Raw genomic sequence first — 15,521 nt, forward strand, 5'->3', positions numbered from 1 at the left:
AGATCTGCACCTTTTTGTCTAACAGGAAAAACTAATTTGTAAAAGTTTGATTAACAAGTAGGTTTTTAGCCTAGACTTAAAAACTGAATCCTGAACACTGGCTAGAACGTTATTCCAATAATAAGCCAGCACCTTGTGATCTTAGTAGGTGGGACAGCTCATAATAAGAGATATGTTTACTCAGGTACTGAGGGGCCATTTAGAGATTGTCAGTAAAAGAATTTTGTACTCAATGCGGAAGTTGACTGGTAACCAATGTTGGGTAACTGACTGGTAACCAATGTAGATATAATCAGGCTATCTAGTGCTTGTAAGGACTCATTCATCGGTTAACCGGTCTGGACAGGGCAAGCTTTTATTTTTCTTCTCAGCTCAGGAGCTGACAATGCCCTTGACAAAAGCGGGTTGATGCTGATCTGGTGATGGCAGTGTGAGTGCCTTTTAAAAAGAGTAAAGATCGAGGAGAGGGAAGAGCACCAGCAGCCAAAGACTGATAAGCTGAAGTTCAAATTTGTGAAAAAGACTGAAAAGTAGCCAGTTCTTTTTGTTTGGTATGAAAATAAATTTGAAATGGCTGCCGTAACCTTCAGCCCTGCCACCAGCGTCCTTCCTGATCCTGGAGTAGCACAGGCCATGCGAGTCCAAAGCATGACAGATGTTGCAAAATGTGTGCTGCATGTAGCAGGTCTCCAAATCCCTAAAAGTACATAGTGTAGCCTTAATCGTGAATCATTTTTTAAATTCTGCACATTTACCTAGCATTTTGTACTTTTCCACCATGTATTGGAGTTTTATAAAGACTGCATGCACACTCACTAAATAAGCCCCCAGTCATTTTATGTCTAAGGCTTGTCTTGTCCAGGGGGAGTAAGAAAGAATATCTTTCTATGCAACCCATGTAAAGACCCTTAGCAACCACACTACTGTTGGTCACACATATAGAGCTCTCAATGTATTATCAATTTTTTCCCTTTTTCAGTTGAACAGAAGGAAATTCCTTAACACTGAATCTGGAGTTGCCGAACATCAGTTTAGGGCAGAGGCCACTAATGGGTGGACTGCCGTCCGAGTCCGGAGCCAGATGCTGTCCTATGCAGACCTGAGTCTATAACCGATAAACTTATGATAATTATTTGATTTTGACAGGGTGATCCTATTTTAATCTGCATAACTTTTCTAGCCTTTACAGTAGCTTTAGCGGTCCATGAGACTTGCAGACCAATCGTATGGGTTGTTAATATTACACGTGACGCTACTCAGCCAATCAGATCTGTGCATTACGATGAGCACTGAGACTGAAGTGAGTGGCACACACATGGGAGGGACGAAGCGTGACACAACAATTGGAGAAGAAAGTGAGCCAGATTATTCCACATGTGCTGTAAAAAGAGAACTGACAAATATTTTTGAAATATGACTGAACTGTACTTTATTTGATTCAACGTTCAATTGTTGACTACATAAGATATTTACATAATCCAAATACTACATTACAGTATATGGAACTGAATCATAATGCAAGTTAGACATTATGAGGTTCCGGACCCTTGCTTGAGGAAGTTTTCTTTGACTGGACCTTATTGAATTTTAATTAAAGACCTCTGGTTTAGGGGGTGTGCATTTGAAGTGTTCTATTTGACTGTGACTAAAATTAAGAATTTTTGTAGTTTACTTACTTAGTTTCCTGATTGTCTTTGTCTTCTAGCATACATCAGTGGACGGCTATGTGGAACCCCCAGCACCTCCGGCAAAATCGGCCAGTCGACAGAGTCTCCTACGATGTCGGAACTCTGTGGCATCGATCACAGACGAACAGCCTCATGTTGGCAACTACAGATTACTGAAGACGATTGGGAAGGGCAACTTTGCCAAAGTAAAGCTTGCACGCCATGTTTTAACAGGTCGTGAGGTAATGCATAAAGGGATCATTTTGTCTCTTCCTCACTCACTTTTGCAAAACGTGTTTTATCCCTGTGATATCTTTGAGAGTTAAAACCAGAAGTACATTAATGATCCTATAAAAATCAGTCACATACTGGGATCAGAATATCAAATTAGAAATACAACCCTAATTCCAATGAAATTGGGACATTGTGTAAAACATAAATAAAAACTGAATACGCTGATTTGCAAATACTTTTCAACCTATATTCAATTGAATACACTACAAAGACAAGATATTTCATTCAAATGGATAAACTTTGTTTTTTGCAAATATTCACTAATTTTGAATTTAAACAATTTGAATAGAAAACAATAAAGTTTATCCGTATAATAAGTTTATATATCTTGTCTTTGTAGTGTATTCAATTGAATTTAGCTTGAAAAGGATTTGCAAATCATATTCTGTTTTTATGTTTTACACAATGTCCCAACTTCATTGGAATTGGGGTTGTACTTGATAATATTTGACGCCAAAGTATAATCAGTATAAACCTAAAGTCAAGCTTGCACTCGCACTGTGTTTGGTTTGCTTGAGATGTTTCTCAGAGTTCTAAAATGATGAAGGATAAAAGCAGGCACATATGCTAGAGTTGGAAACACAGTCCATTATTGATGCTTTGTACGTCAGAGTAGTCGTCCACAGGACTGTCAGGGAACTCAGTATTACATAAGCGATGAAGTGGTTATGTCCCCACACCTGGATGGCTGATGACATCCATGCCCTGGAGCCTTTAGATCTTACATTAGATCTTACATTAGACAATACATAATTCTCTAATACACAAGCTCCTTTGTCATAAGCACATCCAGGAACAGAGAATACTTCTTACTAGTTATAATACTAGTTAGACATTTTAATATCCTTTTATTGTCTTCTCTCTGCCAAAAAGTGAAGTGATTCTTTGCCGAATAAAACGGTGATGAAGAGAAAACACTGGAATTGTTTAGATATTTCCTGTTTTTAGTTAAGTGATTTCAAGAAGTGCTTAAAGCTGTTTAAATGCTATGCTTCTTTACTGTAAAGCATGCTAGAAAGCCCAAAGCTCTCCTTAGACCTTATTTTAGCTGCTGGACCTATTCAGCTCAACATCATGAGAAATACCAGTCCAAGGTGTAGACTGTACAGGTCTTCTTTCCAAGCATTTGTGTGTGTGTGTGTGTGTGTGTGTGTGTGTGTGTGTGTGTGTGTGTGTGTGTGTGAGAGAGAGAGAGATAGAGAGAGAGAATGTCAGTGTGTGGTTTGGTGTATTTGTATACATTTTCAGTAGCCCCTGATCATTTTGAGATGAGCCTACATTTACACCATTCTAAGGCCCAACTGATGTGAACATTTTGTGGCCAGTACCAATTTTAAGGGGTTAAAAATTCTGATGACCAGTAATACTAGCTGATATTTTGGATTTTCATTTTAGACCACAGCAGTTTTAGTGAAAAGTTTTAGATCTGCAGGGTTCATGTTATGCCTGAGCGAAATATTTTTGTCATGTTAACTATGATGGTTGTTTTTGTTTCTTCAAATTCAAATGTTTAGCATATATTACTAGCATGTAGTTAAAGAAATACTTGGTCAAAAAAAGTTCAGTGTAAAAAAACGTTGCTGAAATATTTTCCTTAAATACATGCCCAAAACTTCTCTGAACTGTATCAAACTGCACCCATGTCTTCATTGTACCCACAGGTTCACAAAACAGTATATCGATCGGGCTGAATCCTACTCATTAACACCATTTTCTCTTTCAGGTTGCTGTAAAGATTATTGATAAGACGCAGTTAAACCCCACTAGTTTACAAAAGGTGAGCTCCTTGCTGAATTTATTTAATTTATCTGCAGTTTATTTTCATTATCGATTTGGTTGTAAAAGAAATCCATTAAGTACAAGTACTTTTAAGGAGTTGAAAATTTTGAAATGCATTATGTACGAGTACTGTACAAAGCCTATCTTCGTCTTCATGTTTCGCAGCAGATGTAAAGCCTGACTTTCTTGAACTGATGCTTCTGTGGGTTTAGTAGTTATGAAATATGAAGAAAGGTCCCCTCACTGATTTAGTCTGTTACAGTTATGTCAGTGTGTGAACACTTTTCAGTGCGGATTAGTTAGTACTGTACTGCATTGTGAAGTAACTTTTATACTCATGCTGCTGCTGCTGCTGTTGATAATGATTAACTGCAGCTGAAACAGTGCATCTTTGGGAGCTGATGCTGTAAAATATGTCACCCCATCCTCATCTGACCTTGCATGCAGTAGCTGCAGCACAGGAACACCTACTGCATGCTCCTGAGTCATGATTGTCCATGACTCAGAACTAACATCATAACAGTTCTTTTAGTGTGTAAATACTAAACAAGTAACTGCTAAAAGTTCCAATATTATTTACACACACACGCCCGGGCACATATACGTGTGTGTGTGTGTGTGTGTGTGTGTGTGTGTATTGACATAATTTGAAAGTATCTGTTACTCTTGTTACATTGTTTGTAAATTTTATGATGAATGGCCTAAAAGAAATTACCCAAAATGACATGGGGAAAAATTCTGGTTCCATTGACTTACATTGAAAGTAAGTATGTTGTATGTAAGTATGTAGGACTTTTCACCACCACTTTGAACAATTCAGATTTTCCGGAGTGATGCATTTCACGTCAGACTGTGCTGAATGACTTTGTATAAATTGTAATTAATTTACCAATGCAGAAATTCTGAAAAATTATGTAGGTCGCAAAATGAATCCATGTATATTAACTTTTAGTCAACCAAGACTACTTAAAACTTCAGAGTAACTTCAATCCCAGTTAGTGTGGCTCTGTTATGGGAGATTGCTGAGCGTCACTCAGCATATGGTTATAATGCTACAGTTTCTGATGTGGTAGCCTTTGCAAGCAGTTAAATGATACTGACTAACCTCAGTGAGTTTTTTCTGTATGCGTCATTCTCCTGTTTTGAAGTGGGTCTGTGTTCACTATTTGTGTTTTAATATATAATGTGTTTGTGAGTGTTTAAAATGGAGAAACAGTCAAACACAGACAACAGCATACAAATAGAATAGTTTCGCTTTCTCTTTCTTTAAGAAAATTAATCATAAATGATGTCAAGCTTTTTGTTGCTATATAAAACCATGCACAAGATTTTTGCCATCAGTCCGAAGAACCATTTCAGTATGAGTTTCTCTGAATTACAAGGGTTGTTAATGATTTCAAAATACGAATATTGAATCAGAATCAGAATTTCTTTATTTTGCTGTGTTACACATACAAGGAATTTGTCGTAGTGAGTGCAAAACATGTATGACATACTGAACAGACCAGACCAGCACACAGACTAGAGACAAATATTTCTGTTAAGGACAAAGAATAGCATTATAAAGGGCCAGTGGGAAAGGAGCTAAAAGATGTTTTAATATCTGAACATATGCAGATAAGAATATTAAACACGTTGGTCTGAGTAGTACTGTATAATAGGTTTTTGCAGAATGATATGAGTATGATATGTTCAGATATGAAAGGTTCAATCATATGAGCATTTGCGAAAAATATTTGTGCAGTTGTGCAAATAAGCATTGTTATATTGTAAGCTAACACTACTGTGCAGTGAACTGATATAAGACTGGCGACCTCACTAAAATATCACATGCAAAGCTTTGTAAAATGTGGTAGTTTATGTGCTTTCTTGGTAGTAACATACACTTTGAGTAGTAGATTTATGTTCATGCTAGCGGCATGGATGTAACAATATTTTACCTCCTTAACGAGTAATCCAGAGGATGCATTGACGTATAGTAGGGAAAATTTTAGTTTACTACATGGCATGATGGCATCTATTTTTGTAAATGAAATTAATTTTGCCCATAGAGGAAAAACCTCTTAGACCCAGCGTTCTTATTAAGGGCATGACGCACAACTTCAGAGGTCTATGGTTTTTAAAGTGTGTTCTGAGCCACTTTGAATATGGTTCCATAAAACTCTACGTTAATAAAGCATGTTTTCCACAAACATTTGAGGAAATCTTAGTTGCAAGTACGTGGTCTTATAGTTCTTAAGTCATCCAATAATAATTTCTGAAGACTGACAACCCATTCGGTTTATCTTGATTTGGGTTTTAACTGGATTTGGGTAACAGATATGATATGTTCGACTTCCATGTTCTCCAAAGCCCTGGTCCCATAGAAAAATGTTTATGCTTTCCCCGCAGAGTGTTTCTGTGTTGCTTTGCCATGTGATATATAGATCTGTCAGAGTGTATTGCAGAATTTTTGTGGTCTAGAAGTACTATTCACCTTCAAATGTACTTATGTATTGAAAGTGAAAGTACTAAAAGATTAATTATGGCTCTAATGGCCTGTTATCATTTTTGTAACAAGACTCTTGCTTCATCAACTAATTTTAGGTGAAAATACTCCAGTGTCTCTCTTGGTAAACGGTCACAACTGCATATGTGTACATATTTCTATATTGTGGTCTGTTTACACAAAGTTGCGTTAGTTCATCATTTATGTTGAATAGACACTCAATTTTACGCTGCTACGCTGACGTTGAATCGTGTGCCCTGACTGGTGCTCTTGCTTTGCGCTTCTTTAATTTTGATGTTACGTTTTTTTTATATAAACAAAAACCAAAAGGATTGATAGATTTCTCAAAATGTAGTGGACAAAAAAGTAAGATATTTCACTTTGAAAAATAATAAATTACATTTATTTAGTTACTGTCCACCACTGGTTGATTGAACACGCCCCTTTTGTCTTTTTCCTCATATCCCACACTTGTTCTCACCTTCTGTTTTTTTTTTTTTTTTCTGCCTTGGGTCTCCACCTTGCTTGCTCTGTGTTGACATTAGGTCTGCGAGGTGTTCATGTTATGGTAGATGCACTTGGAAGAATGGATGAAATGTAACACTTGAATAGTCTATGTAGTCGTGAAACTAAAAGCATAAATAATAGTGTTTTAAATTGCTTTAGGACCTGAGGAAAATGATACTTCATGCATGTTTAAGAAATTTCTTTACCTTTCTTTATTTCTTTTAAACCTTCTATTGCTTGGTTTAAGTCGCTAGACTCAAATATACCTAAATTTTTATGGAAAAGTAAAACATCTAGAATAAGCTTGAAGACTTTACAAAAGCTAAAATGCAGCGGTGGTCTAGAACTACCAAATTTTTATCACTATTTTTTAGCCAATAGACTACAGTATGTTTCAAGGTGGATGAAATCAAACCGCTCAGACAGTCCATGGCTGGATCTGGAACAAACACTCTGTGGGAAATTGAAAATATCTGACTTACCTCTCATTAGCTCCAGCATTAAACATTACAATTGCTTTAAAAGCCTTACAATAAGCACCACCCTGATAGCCTGGTGGGAATTCTTAAAGATGGCTACGTCTTCACTAATCCCTTGTAAATTAACACCCATTTGGAACAATCCCGATATATGTCGGAAAAAGACAGTACTGAATTTTTCAGAATGGCAAGAAAAAGGAATAAATAATTTAGAACATGTTATTCATGATGGGACCTTTATTTCATTTGAAGATCTTATTTTAAAATATGAAATTAGCAGTAGCAAATTTCTGGAATATCACCAATTGAGGTCCATCATACAGGCAAGATTTAATCTAAGTAATCTAAATCTAGAAATCCCTGTGTGGATAACAGACTTTCTAAACCTCTATACCCCTAAACTGTTATCAAAAATATACAAATTATTATTAAAAATTAATGATTCAATATCCCTTCCAATTACAAAATGGGAGAGAGATCTTTCCATCATCCCGGATGAAAATTTCTGGACACAGATATGTCTAAATACTTTTAAAATGACTAAAAATCCAAATTTACAACTTATACAATACAAAACTCTCCATAGAATACATTATACAGGGCACAGAATGTTCCAAATGGGCCTCAGAGAAACAAATATATGCACTAACTGCACAGGTAATTATATTGAAAATTATATGCATGCTATATGGTCTTGCATGCCTGTTCAGAGATTTTGGCAGACAATATGTGAAGACTTATCCACATGGTTCCATTGTGATATCCAAGTCTCACCAAAACTGTGCATTTTAGGTGATATAAGTGAATTAAACATAGAAACAAATATATCACATATAGTTCTTTCTGCCTTATGCATCGCCAAGAACATTTGGGTGTCTGATGGCTCTTGGACTGGAGATGGGGGCTGCCGCTCTGTGGTTTCTGTGTGCGGGCCCTGTTGTTGATGGTGGGGGGCCTGGATGTGTGCGCTCACGGTCTTGGGGTGGGGACCTGGGGACCCGTGGGGGTGGGTGCTGGCCCCGTCCGGGGGGCTGGCCTCCTCTGTGTGGGCCGGGGTGCGGGGTCTGGGGCCTTGGCGCCTGGGGTCGCCCGTCCCCCGTTTGGGCTCCTCCCTCCCCCGTTTGGGCTCCTCCCTGCGCTGGAGGGGTCTGTGCCCCCCTGGGCGCACCGCCGGGTGGTGGGGGGTCTGGGGCGCGCCGGGGTGTCTGTCTGGCATTCCAGGATTCTGGATGCCTCCCGGGAGGAGGGGTGGGGCACTCAAGTAGGGGGACAACCACATAGGGCCGGTTGGTTCTGGACCCAGGACCACTGTGTTTGCGTATATATGGGTGTGTGTGAAGTTTGTGCGGGTGAGTGTGTTTGTGTTGGTATGTATGTGTGTGTGTTTGTATTGTAATTGTGAGTATGTGTATTGTAATCGTGTAACCAAATCCTCTCACACCCCGGTTTGGTGCACCCTGCCTGGTGGGGAGACCGGCCGGTCATTCGGGGCCGGGGTGGCTGCCTCCCTGGGTTACCGCTGACCCGTGCTGGTGTCCGCCCGCCGATACTGTGAGTCCATGTATGTTCCGTGTGTATGCATGAGTGGGTGACTGGTGTGTGCGAGTGTGGGTGTGTGTGGGTGCATGTGAACATGTGTGTGTGGACAGCTGGGCCTGGGTCTATGACTTGCTGAGCCTGGACATCTGTGGTACATGGTGGTGGGCATGAGTTACCCCTCCCCACCGCTCCCCGCTGCTTGCCGACTCCCCCCCCCCCCCCCCCGGGGTATGGGTGCCCTGTGGGTCCCTGGGTGCATGGCTGGACATCTTGGCGTGGTCCCTGCCCTGCTCCCTTGGCGGTTGTGTCCTGAGGGTGGTTTGGGCCTCTCTGGCATGGTCCTGCCGGGGGTCGGCCGGTCTCGGGCGCCTGGGCCCTCGGGGGCCGTATGCTCAGCTCATGCTGGGGATGTTGGCCTGCCGGGGGGGTGGGCTGCTCATTGCCTCTGGCTCTCCGGTCACTTGCCCTTTGTCTGTGGGCGCTCTGTCTGGGGCCTCCATTCTTCGTCCTCTGGGGCGTGCACGCGGTGGCCGTCGGAGCATGTGGCCTCAGGTCTCCTGAGTTCCTAATGGGCTGTGGATGGTCCGGGTCCCCCGGGTCCTTCCCTATCAGTCTCTGGACCACGGGGGCATGGTTGCGGCTTCTTGCCCTCATTGCTGAGCACATTCCATGACACGTGAACGCATATACACACATATACACATTGCTGCAAACAGTAGAATTGTGTGTGGTGGGTGGGTGTATATGTATAGAGGCATATGTATAGATATGTAAACATGTGTGTGTATGTATGTAGCAGCAAATAGTAGAATTATGTCTGGGTGTATATATGTATATGTATATGTGAATATGTATATGTATGTATATCTGTATAATTGTTTTTTTCCCCTCCCTTTTTTTTTTTTTAACTTACTTATTTATCTATTTATTTTTATTTAGTTGTCTGTTTATTTACTTATTTTATTTGTTTTTTCTCTTTTTTTTATTTTTTTATTATTATTTTTTTTCTATTTATTTATTTACTTACTTAATTATCATTATTATGATTTATTTTTTTTATTTTTTTTTTTCTCTCCTCCCTTCTTCTCTTTCTTTCCTGTCCTCTTTTTTATTGCCTGTCAGGCCTGGCCAAACAAATAAAATAAAAACTTTTAACAAGAATAGGCTTTAGTAACCTATAGAGCTTTTTCTTGTGAAAACAAATATGTTTGGTACATCAGTACATTCGGATTACCATTCCGATTGCAAAAATGGCCAGACATGACAGGTTAAAAAAAAAAAAAAAAAAGAAATTTCTTTACACTGTGGCCTGTGTATGTGTCTTTCCAGTACAGTGTTGCATGAAATATATGTAGTACTCTCGTCAGTTGTTCCTCTTTAACCAGTCTTGTCACAGTCGGAGACTAGCCAAGTGACCACTCATTGGAGGAAATGCAAGAGAAGGAAGCTTCATTCATTCACTCTTCATTCATAGAAAAGACCTCCTGTTGCTCTGGCCACAAAAAAAGAGTCTGTTCAGGCCTTTTGAATAGCAAGTCTGTTTGTAGTTCTTCAGTCTTCATGGATAAGTTTTTTTCTGAAGAAGAAATAGAAGCCTATGCTTCAGAAAAACAGCATGTCGAGCATCCAGCTATTTTTAGTGAACTGGTGGGAGTCACTAGGGAAGGCTGGTCAGGCTGCAGTGGGACTGCTAATAAAGCATGTAACACAGAGGGTTACAAGCTACCTCGTAAGCCACATGTCACAGGTGTACAGGGATATTTGAAATCCTATGAAACAAATCTCTCAAATTTCTCTGTAAAGCTAATCCAGGCAGGCAAGGTCCCAAATTCTACATTTTATAAATGTTTATATATTAGTATTGGCAGCAGTATAGATGAGTTCATAGTTGTGTCTATTTAAATTTTTTTCCTTTTTAAAGGTTTTGTTTTTCTCAACAGCTTTTTCGTGAAGTACGGATTATGAAGATTTTGAATCATCCTAATATAGGTAAGATCATGTTTTTATGTATAAACTGCATGTTTTTTGTGCCTATACTGCTTGAAATGTGTAGCACAGTCCCAGTCAAACTCTGCAAGAAGAGGCTGCTGCTTCTCTGCTGGTCATGTTGTGTGTGTGTGTGTGTGTGTGTGTGTGTGTGTGTGTGTGTGTGTGTGTGTGTGTGTGTGTGTGTGTGTGTGTGTGTGTGTGTGTGTGTGTGTGTGTGTGTGTATGCATACATACATACATTTGTGTGCCTTTGAGTTACCCTTAGCCCAGCAAGAGACCCCTGAATTACCCTCATAAAGCATGATCAGAGCCTGCCTCTGTCTGGCGGGGCTATAAAGACCCAGACCCTTAAAATGAGATCTCTCTCTCTCTCTCTCTCTCTCTCTCTCTCTCTCTCTCTCTCTCTCTCTCTCTCTCTCTCTCTCTCTCTCTCTCTCTCTCTCTCTCTCTCTCTCTCTCTCTCTCTCTCTCTCTCTCTCTCTCTCTCTCTCTCTCTCTCTCTCTCTCTCTCTCTCTCATCTCTCTAGTTCTCTTTTTTTTCTCTTTTTCTCCTTCTTTTCTCATTCTCTTCTAGTCACCCCTCCCTTCCTCATAACCTTTCTGTCCTTTGATTAATGCTCGTCTCTGGAGTAATGGGGGTTGTTTTCCCACTCTCATCTCTTTTTCTCTCCCTCTTCACCCCACAGCTCACTTTCCCTAATGACTTTGCAGTTTTTTTCTTCTGCTTTTCTCTCTTCCCTCTAAGTGTGACTCTGCATTCTGATTAGATTTGAACAGGATTTTGTGTGTTCCTAATGGACCATATTGATATATGATATATGATAGATGTTCTTCTTTGGACGTTTTCTCTGCTGTTTTTCAAAAGTTATACAAACCTGCCTCAGTCAGACTTTGCTGTCAGTTTTGATGACTGGCCACTCTTTCTGCTTCCATCGTCTCCTGGCATGTGGCCCAGGCTATAAACCCGCGTGAGCGTTTGAGAGAGATGCTCCTTGGCTGAAACAGAGCTGGATTTTGGATTATTTTGGATTCCATTTTGAAACTAGTAACATGCAATATGCACACAGACATCAGCTTTTTTGTTCATTGATTCACTGTACTAAAATGGCTTCCAATTGTACATACAGAGGCCCAGTAATCCAATTCAGGCTCTCCTCAGAACACAGAGACAGAACTCTTGTCTGCATTTAGGTCTTGCTTCTTGACTCCACTTCTTAAATAAGCTCTTGTAATTGCCTTAAGTCTGTTTTTCACTCCTATTTGTTTATTCATATTGGATTATGAAATGAGTGTAATGCAAAGTCCCCTTTGCGTTTGCTAGAACGATAGAAACACTTCATTGTATGTTGAGCCATTCAGTTTCCCGTGTTTGTGTATGAATGTCTTTGTATCCATAAAATGAAATAATTCTTAATTTTGATATTGATTATTAAACTGCAGTTTTTTTCAGTACCTTATTTCAGGTTTCAGACAAAGAAGGTGTGGTTTAAACCATAAAATGAGTGTTAGCTGCTGGAAGTGAGTGTATTTACTGATGGCAACATACAGAATGAAAGCATGTTATCTATTTAGACTTCCTATTTAATGACTGGCTACTGTACTGAAAGTCAGTATTGATTTTTTTTTTCAGTACTCTGTTTTATTCAGGTAATATGATTGGTACCATAAAAGTATTGCATTTTGATATCCTGTCTTAGAAGTCAATATTCAGCATTTGTTTTGTTGATTTCTTAGCTAATATCCCATTCTTCTTTTTTTGCCAGTTAAGTTATTTGAAGTCATTGAAACAGAGAAGACACTTTATTTGATAATGGAGTATGCCAGTGGAGGTGAGTAATAATGCTGCTGGTCCATAGTAAGGTTTATATACTTTTATAGTTAGTGTATACCATACTGTGTGTTTCTCTCAGGTGAAGTATTTGACTACTTAGTTGCACATGGAAGAATGAAGGAGAAGGAAGCCAGGGCCAAGTTTCGACAGGTGAGAGGATGACGGAAAATCTGCTCACATTACTGCCTTATTTAACACACATACTGCCCACTAGTGGCTAAGGGCTGTCTTTGTATAAAACAGAAATCTGTCTTTACAAGACTTTGAAGCTTGCTCTATCATGGTAGCAATAGAGTAGGCATTTGATTTCATTAGACACTACTGGATATCCTCTTGCATCTGTTTGATAATTAATTCATCATGCCACAGGATGTAGCTGGCACTTTGCTAGTGACAGGAGGTGATTAGTGATAGTGTAATCTCTCTGTGTTTCTCTCATTCCTGTCCTCTCTTTTGCCTGCTTTAGTGTTTTCATTCACTCTCTCGCCTGCATGTATTTCAGATTGTGTCTGCAGTGCAATATTGCCATCAAAAAAGGATAGTCCACAGGGATCTCAAGGTGAGTTGTTAGAGACTGTGTGGCTTATCAGATGTGGCTTGTTCTTTGTGCATCACCTTTTGGCCTATTTCTGTACCAAGACTTGTTTTTTCTCCTCTCGCTCTCTGTGTCTCTCTCTGCAGGCAGAGAATTTGCTCCTGGATGCCGATATGAACATAAAGATTGCAGACTTTGGCTTCAGTAATGAATTCACCATCGGGAGCAAGTTGGACACATTCTGCGGCAGCCCTCCTTATGCAGCTCCCGAGCTCTTTCAGGGTAAGAAGTATGATGGCCCTGAAGTGGACGTCTGGAGCCTGGGTGTCATTCTCTACACGCTGGTCAGTGGGTCGCTGCCCTTTGATGGACAGAATTTAAAGGTAAGTTTTTAATTCTTAGTTTTAATTGTGTCTTTTGTTTGTTTTAAACACATCGTAAAAGCACATTGAGGAGCTACTTGCTACCATTAGAGAGAGTGCATTTGCAGTGCTTATTTGAGCTGGGCTTTCTCTTTGACCCATGTGAATGTGTTCTTCTCAGGAGCTTAGAGAGCGAGTGCTGAGAGGGAAGTACCGCATCCCATTCTATATGTCAACAGACTGTGAAAATCTACTGAAGAAACTGCTGGTGCTAAACCCTGGCAAACGTGGCAGTCTAGAGGTTTGTGTCTCTTGTGCAAACTTTATGAAAGTCCACTAATGGGCTTGGGCAATGTGATAAAAAGGTTTTGCTCATTCGCTCTGGAATGCTCTTTTTATACTTAATGATGTTACTGACCTGTTGCCAATTTACCTAATTGTGAGCTGTTCAATTTAATGTAGGCATAAATTGCCTCTACATGTTGTGTTTTGGAGTTTATATGATAATTGCATGTGTGTTTCACACAGCAAATCATGAAAGATCACTGGATGAATGTCGGCCATGAGGAGGAGGAGCTCAAACCCTACACAGAGCCTGAGCCAGACTTCAGTGACACCAAACGAATAGGTCCATATATGCACAGTGTTACAAGCTCATTTTCATACATGCTGTTACACACTGCTATCTCTCTTCATACATTTGCTGTGTTTAAAATAGCCTACTACATACTGCTTTCATACTGATTGTGACCAAAACTAGTAAAATAAAAAAGATAAAATGTCGTATACTAAATAATATAAAATATACTTCTATACCAAGAGTAGTCTGCAGTGTTTAGTATATACTGGTGTCTCTCGCTCTTTCTCGCGCTCTCTCTCTCTCTCTCGTGCCCTCTCTGTCTGTTCTAAACCTCTCTTCTTAGAGACTTTGCAAATTCCAAAAAAGCCCTTGTAACAGTTTATCATCATCGTTAACTGTTTAATCCAGATAGGGTTGCGGTTTATAACAGTTTAGCTCTAAGTAATACTTATGTAACCTCTCTCACTTTCTCTTTCTCTCAGACCTGATGATCACAATGGGTTTCCCCAAAGATGAGATCACTGATTCTTTAGTGGGTCAGAAGTATGATGATGTCATGGCTACTTACTTACTTTTAGGCAGAAAACCTCCTGAGGCAAGTACCAGGTTCAGTTATGCTCAGACAACTGTAGTAAAAGTCATCGTTTATGATGCTGATGTGATTCTGTTCCAATGTCTTGTTTTGGCAGTTTGAAGGGAGCGAGTCGCTGTCCAGTACAAACCTGTGTCAGAGGCCACGACCCAGCAGTGATCTGAACAACAGCTCCTCGCAGTCTCCAGCTCACTCCAAAGTTCAGCGCAGTATTTCCGCCACACAGAAACAGCGCCGCTATAGTGACCATGGTCAGCTATAGACATGCATGCTCTTTCACAACACATTTCACTCCCTGCAAAATTACCACAATAGATTTTTAGATTTGAAGTACCTCATGGACCTAGCTTGTAACTCACTCACATTTTCACTCACCCATGTTTAACGCCGCTAACACTCTAAGAAAAGTTTCCACTACATTGCTGAGAGGGTAAGAAAGTAAAAAATACACAGTCCTTTCTAATGTAGTTCTGTGTAAACCTGAATGGAGAGCACCTGGGACAAATGGCACATACTGGGCGAATACTGTGAACATAGACATGTTAGGCTACGTTTACACAGCAGGTTAAAGTGGCCCAATTTTTTTGTTTGGCTGTTCACACTATCTTTTAAATGTGATCTGTATGTGACATCAGTCTGAACAGATCACGCTCCCAAACCGACCCGCATCCGCAAAAGAATGTTTCGTGTGTCGTGCTCGTCCAGAGGTAAACAGTCATGACAGCCAGAGAACACCAGTCGCTCCCGGAAGTTCAGTTTCATCTTTGTCAGCATCACAGGAGCGATTAAAGTTCCAATGACTGACAGCAACACAATGTGTTTGAGCTCGCCATAAAAAGGGCGCGTTATTCTGCCACGGCCACTTCTTTGGTTCGTGTC

General features: G+C 40.0%; 1 protein-coding gene across 4 annotated transcripts in view; it reads left to right on the top strand.

Moving 5' to 3' along the window:
* Window positions 1-15,521, top strand: part of mark1 (MAP/microtubule affinity-regulating kinase 1) — a 43,647-nt gene that overhangs the window by 18,235 nt on the left and 9,891 nt on the right. For all 4 annotated transcript variants that reach the window (XM_017683761.2, XM_017683763.2, XM_017683764.2 and 1 more), the window contains exons 2-12: window positions 1,706-1,909; window positions 3,685-3,738; window positions 10,694-10,742; window positions 12,506-12,571; window positions 12,653-12,723; window positions 13,076-13,132; window positions 13,255-13,491; window positions 13,652-13,771; window positions 13,999-14,098; window positions 14,533-14,645; window positions 14,740-14,893. In XM_017683761.2, coding sequence (XP_017539250.1) covers window positions 1,706-1,909; window positions 3,685-3,738; window positions 10,694-10,742; window positions 12,506-12,571; window positions 12,653-12,723; window positions 13,076-13,132; window positions 13,255-13,491; window positions 13,652-13,771; window positions 13,999-14,098; window positions 14,533-14,645; window positions 14,740-14,893 — 1,225 coding nt within the window. The remainder of the gene's footprint in view (window positions 1-1,705; window positions 1,910-3,684; window positions 3,739-10,693; window positions 10,743-12,505; window positions 12,572-12,652; window positions 12,724-13,075; window positions 13,133-13,254; window positions 13,492-13,651; window positions 13,772-13,998; window positions 14,099-14,532; window positions 14,646-14,739; window positions 14,894-15,521) is intronic.

The sequence above is a fragment of the Pygocentrus nattereri genome, chromosome 15 (genome assembly GCF_015220715.1).
Source record: "Pygocentrus nattereri isolate fPygNat1 chromosome 15, fPygNat1.pri, whole genome shotgun sequence".
Lineage (NCBI taxonomy): Eukaryota > Metazoa > Chordata > Actinopteri > Characiformes > Serrasalmidae > Pygocentrus > Pygocentrus nattereri.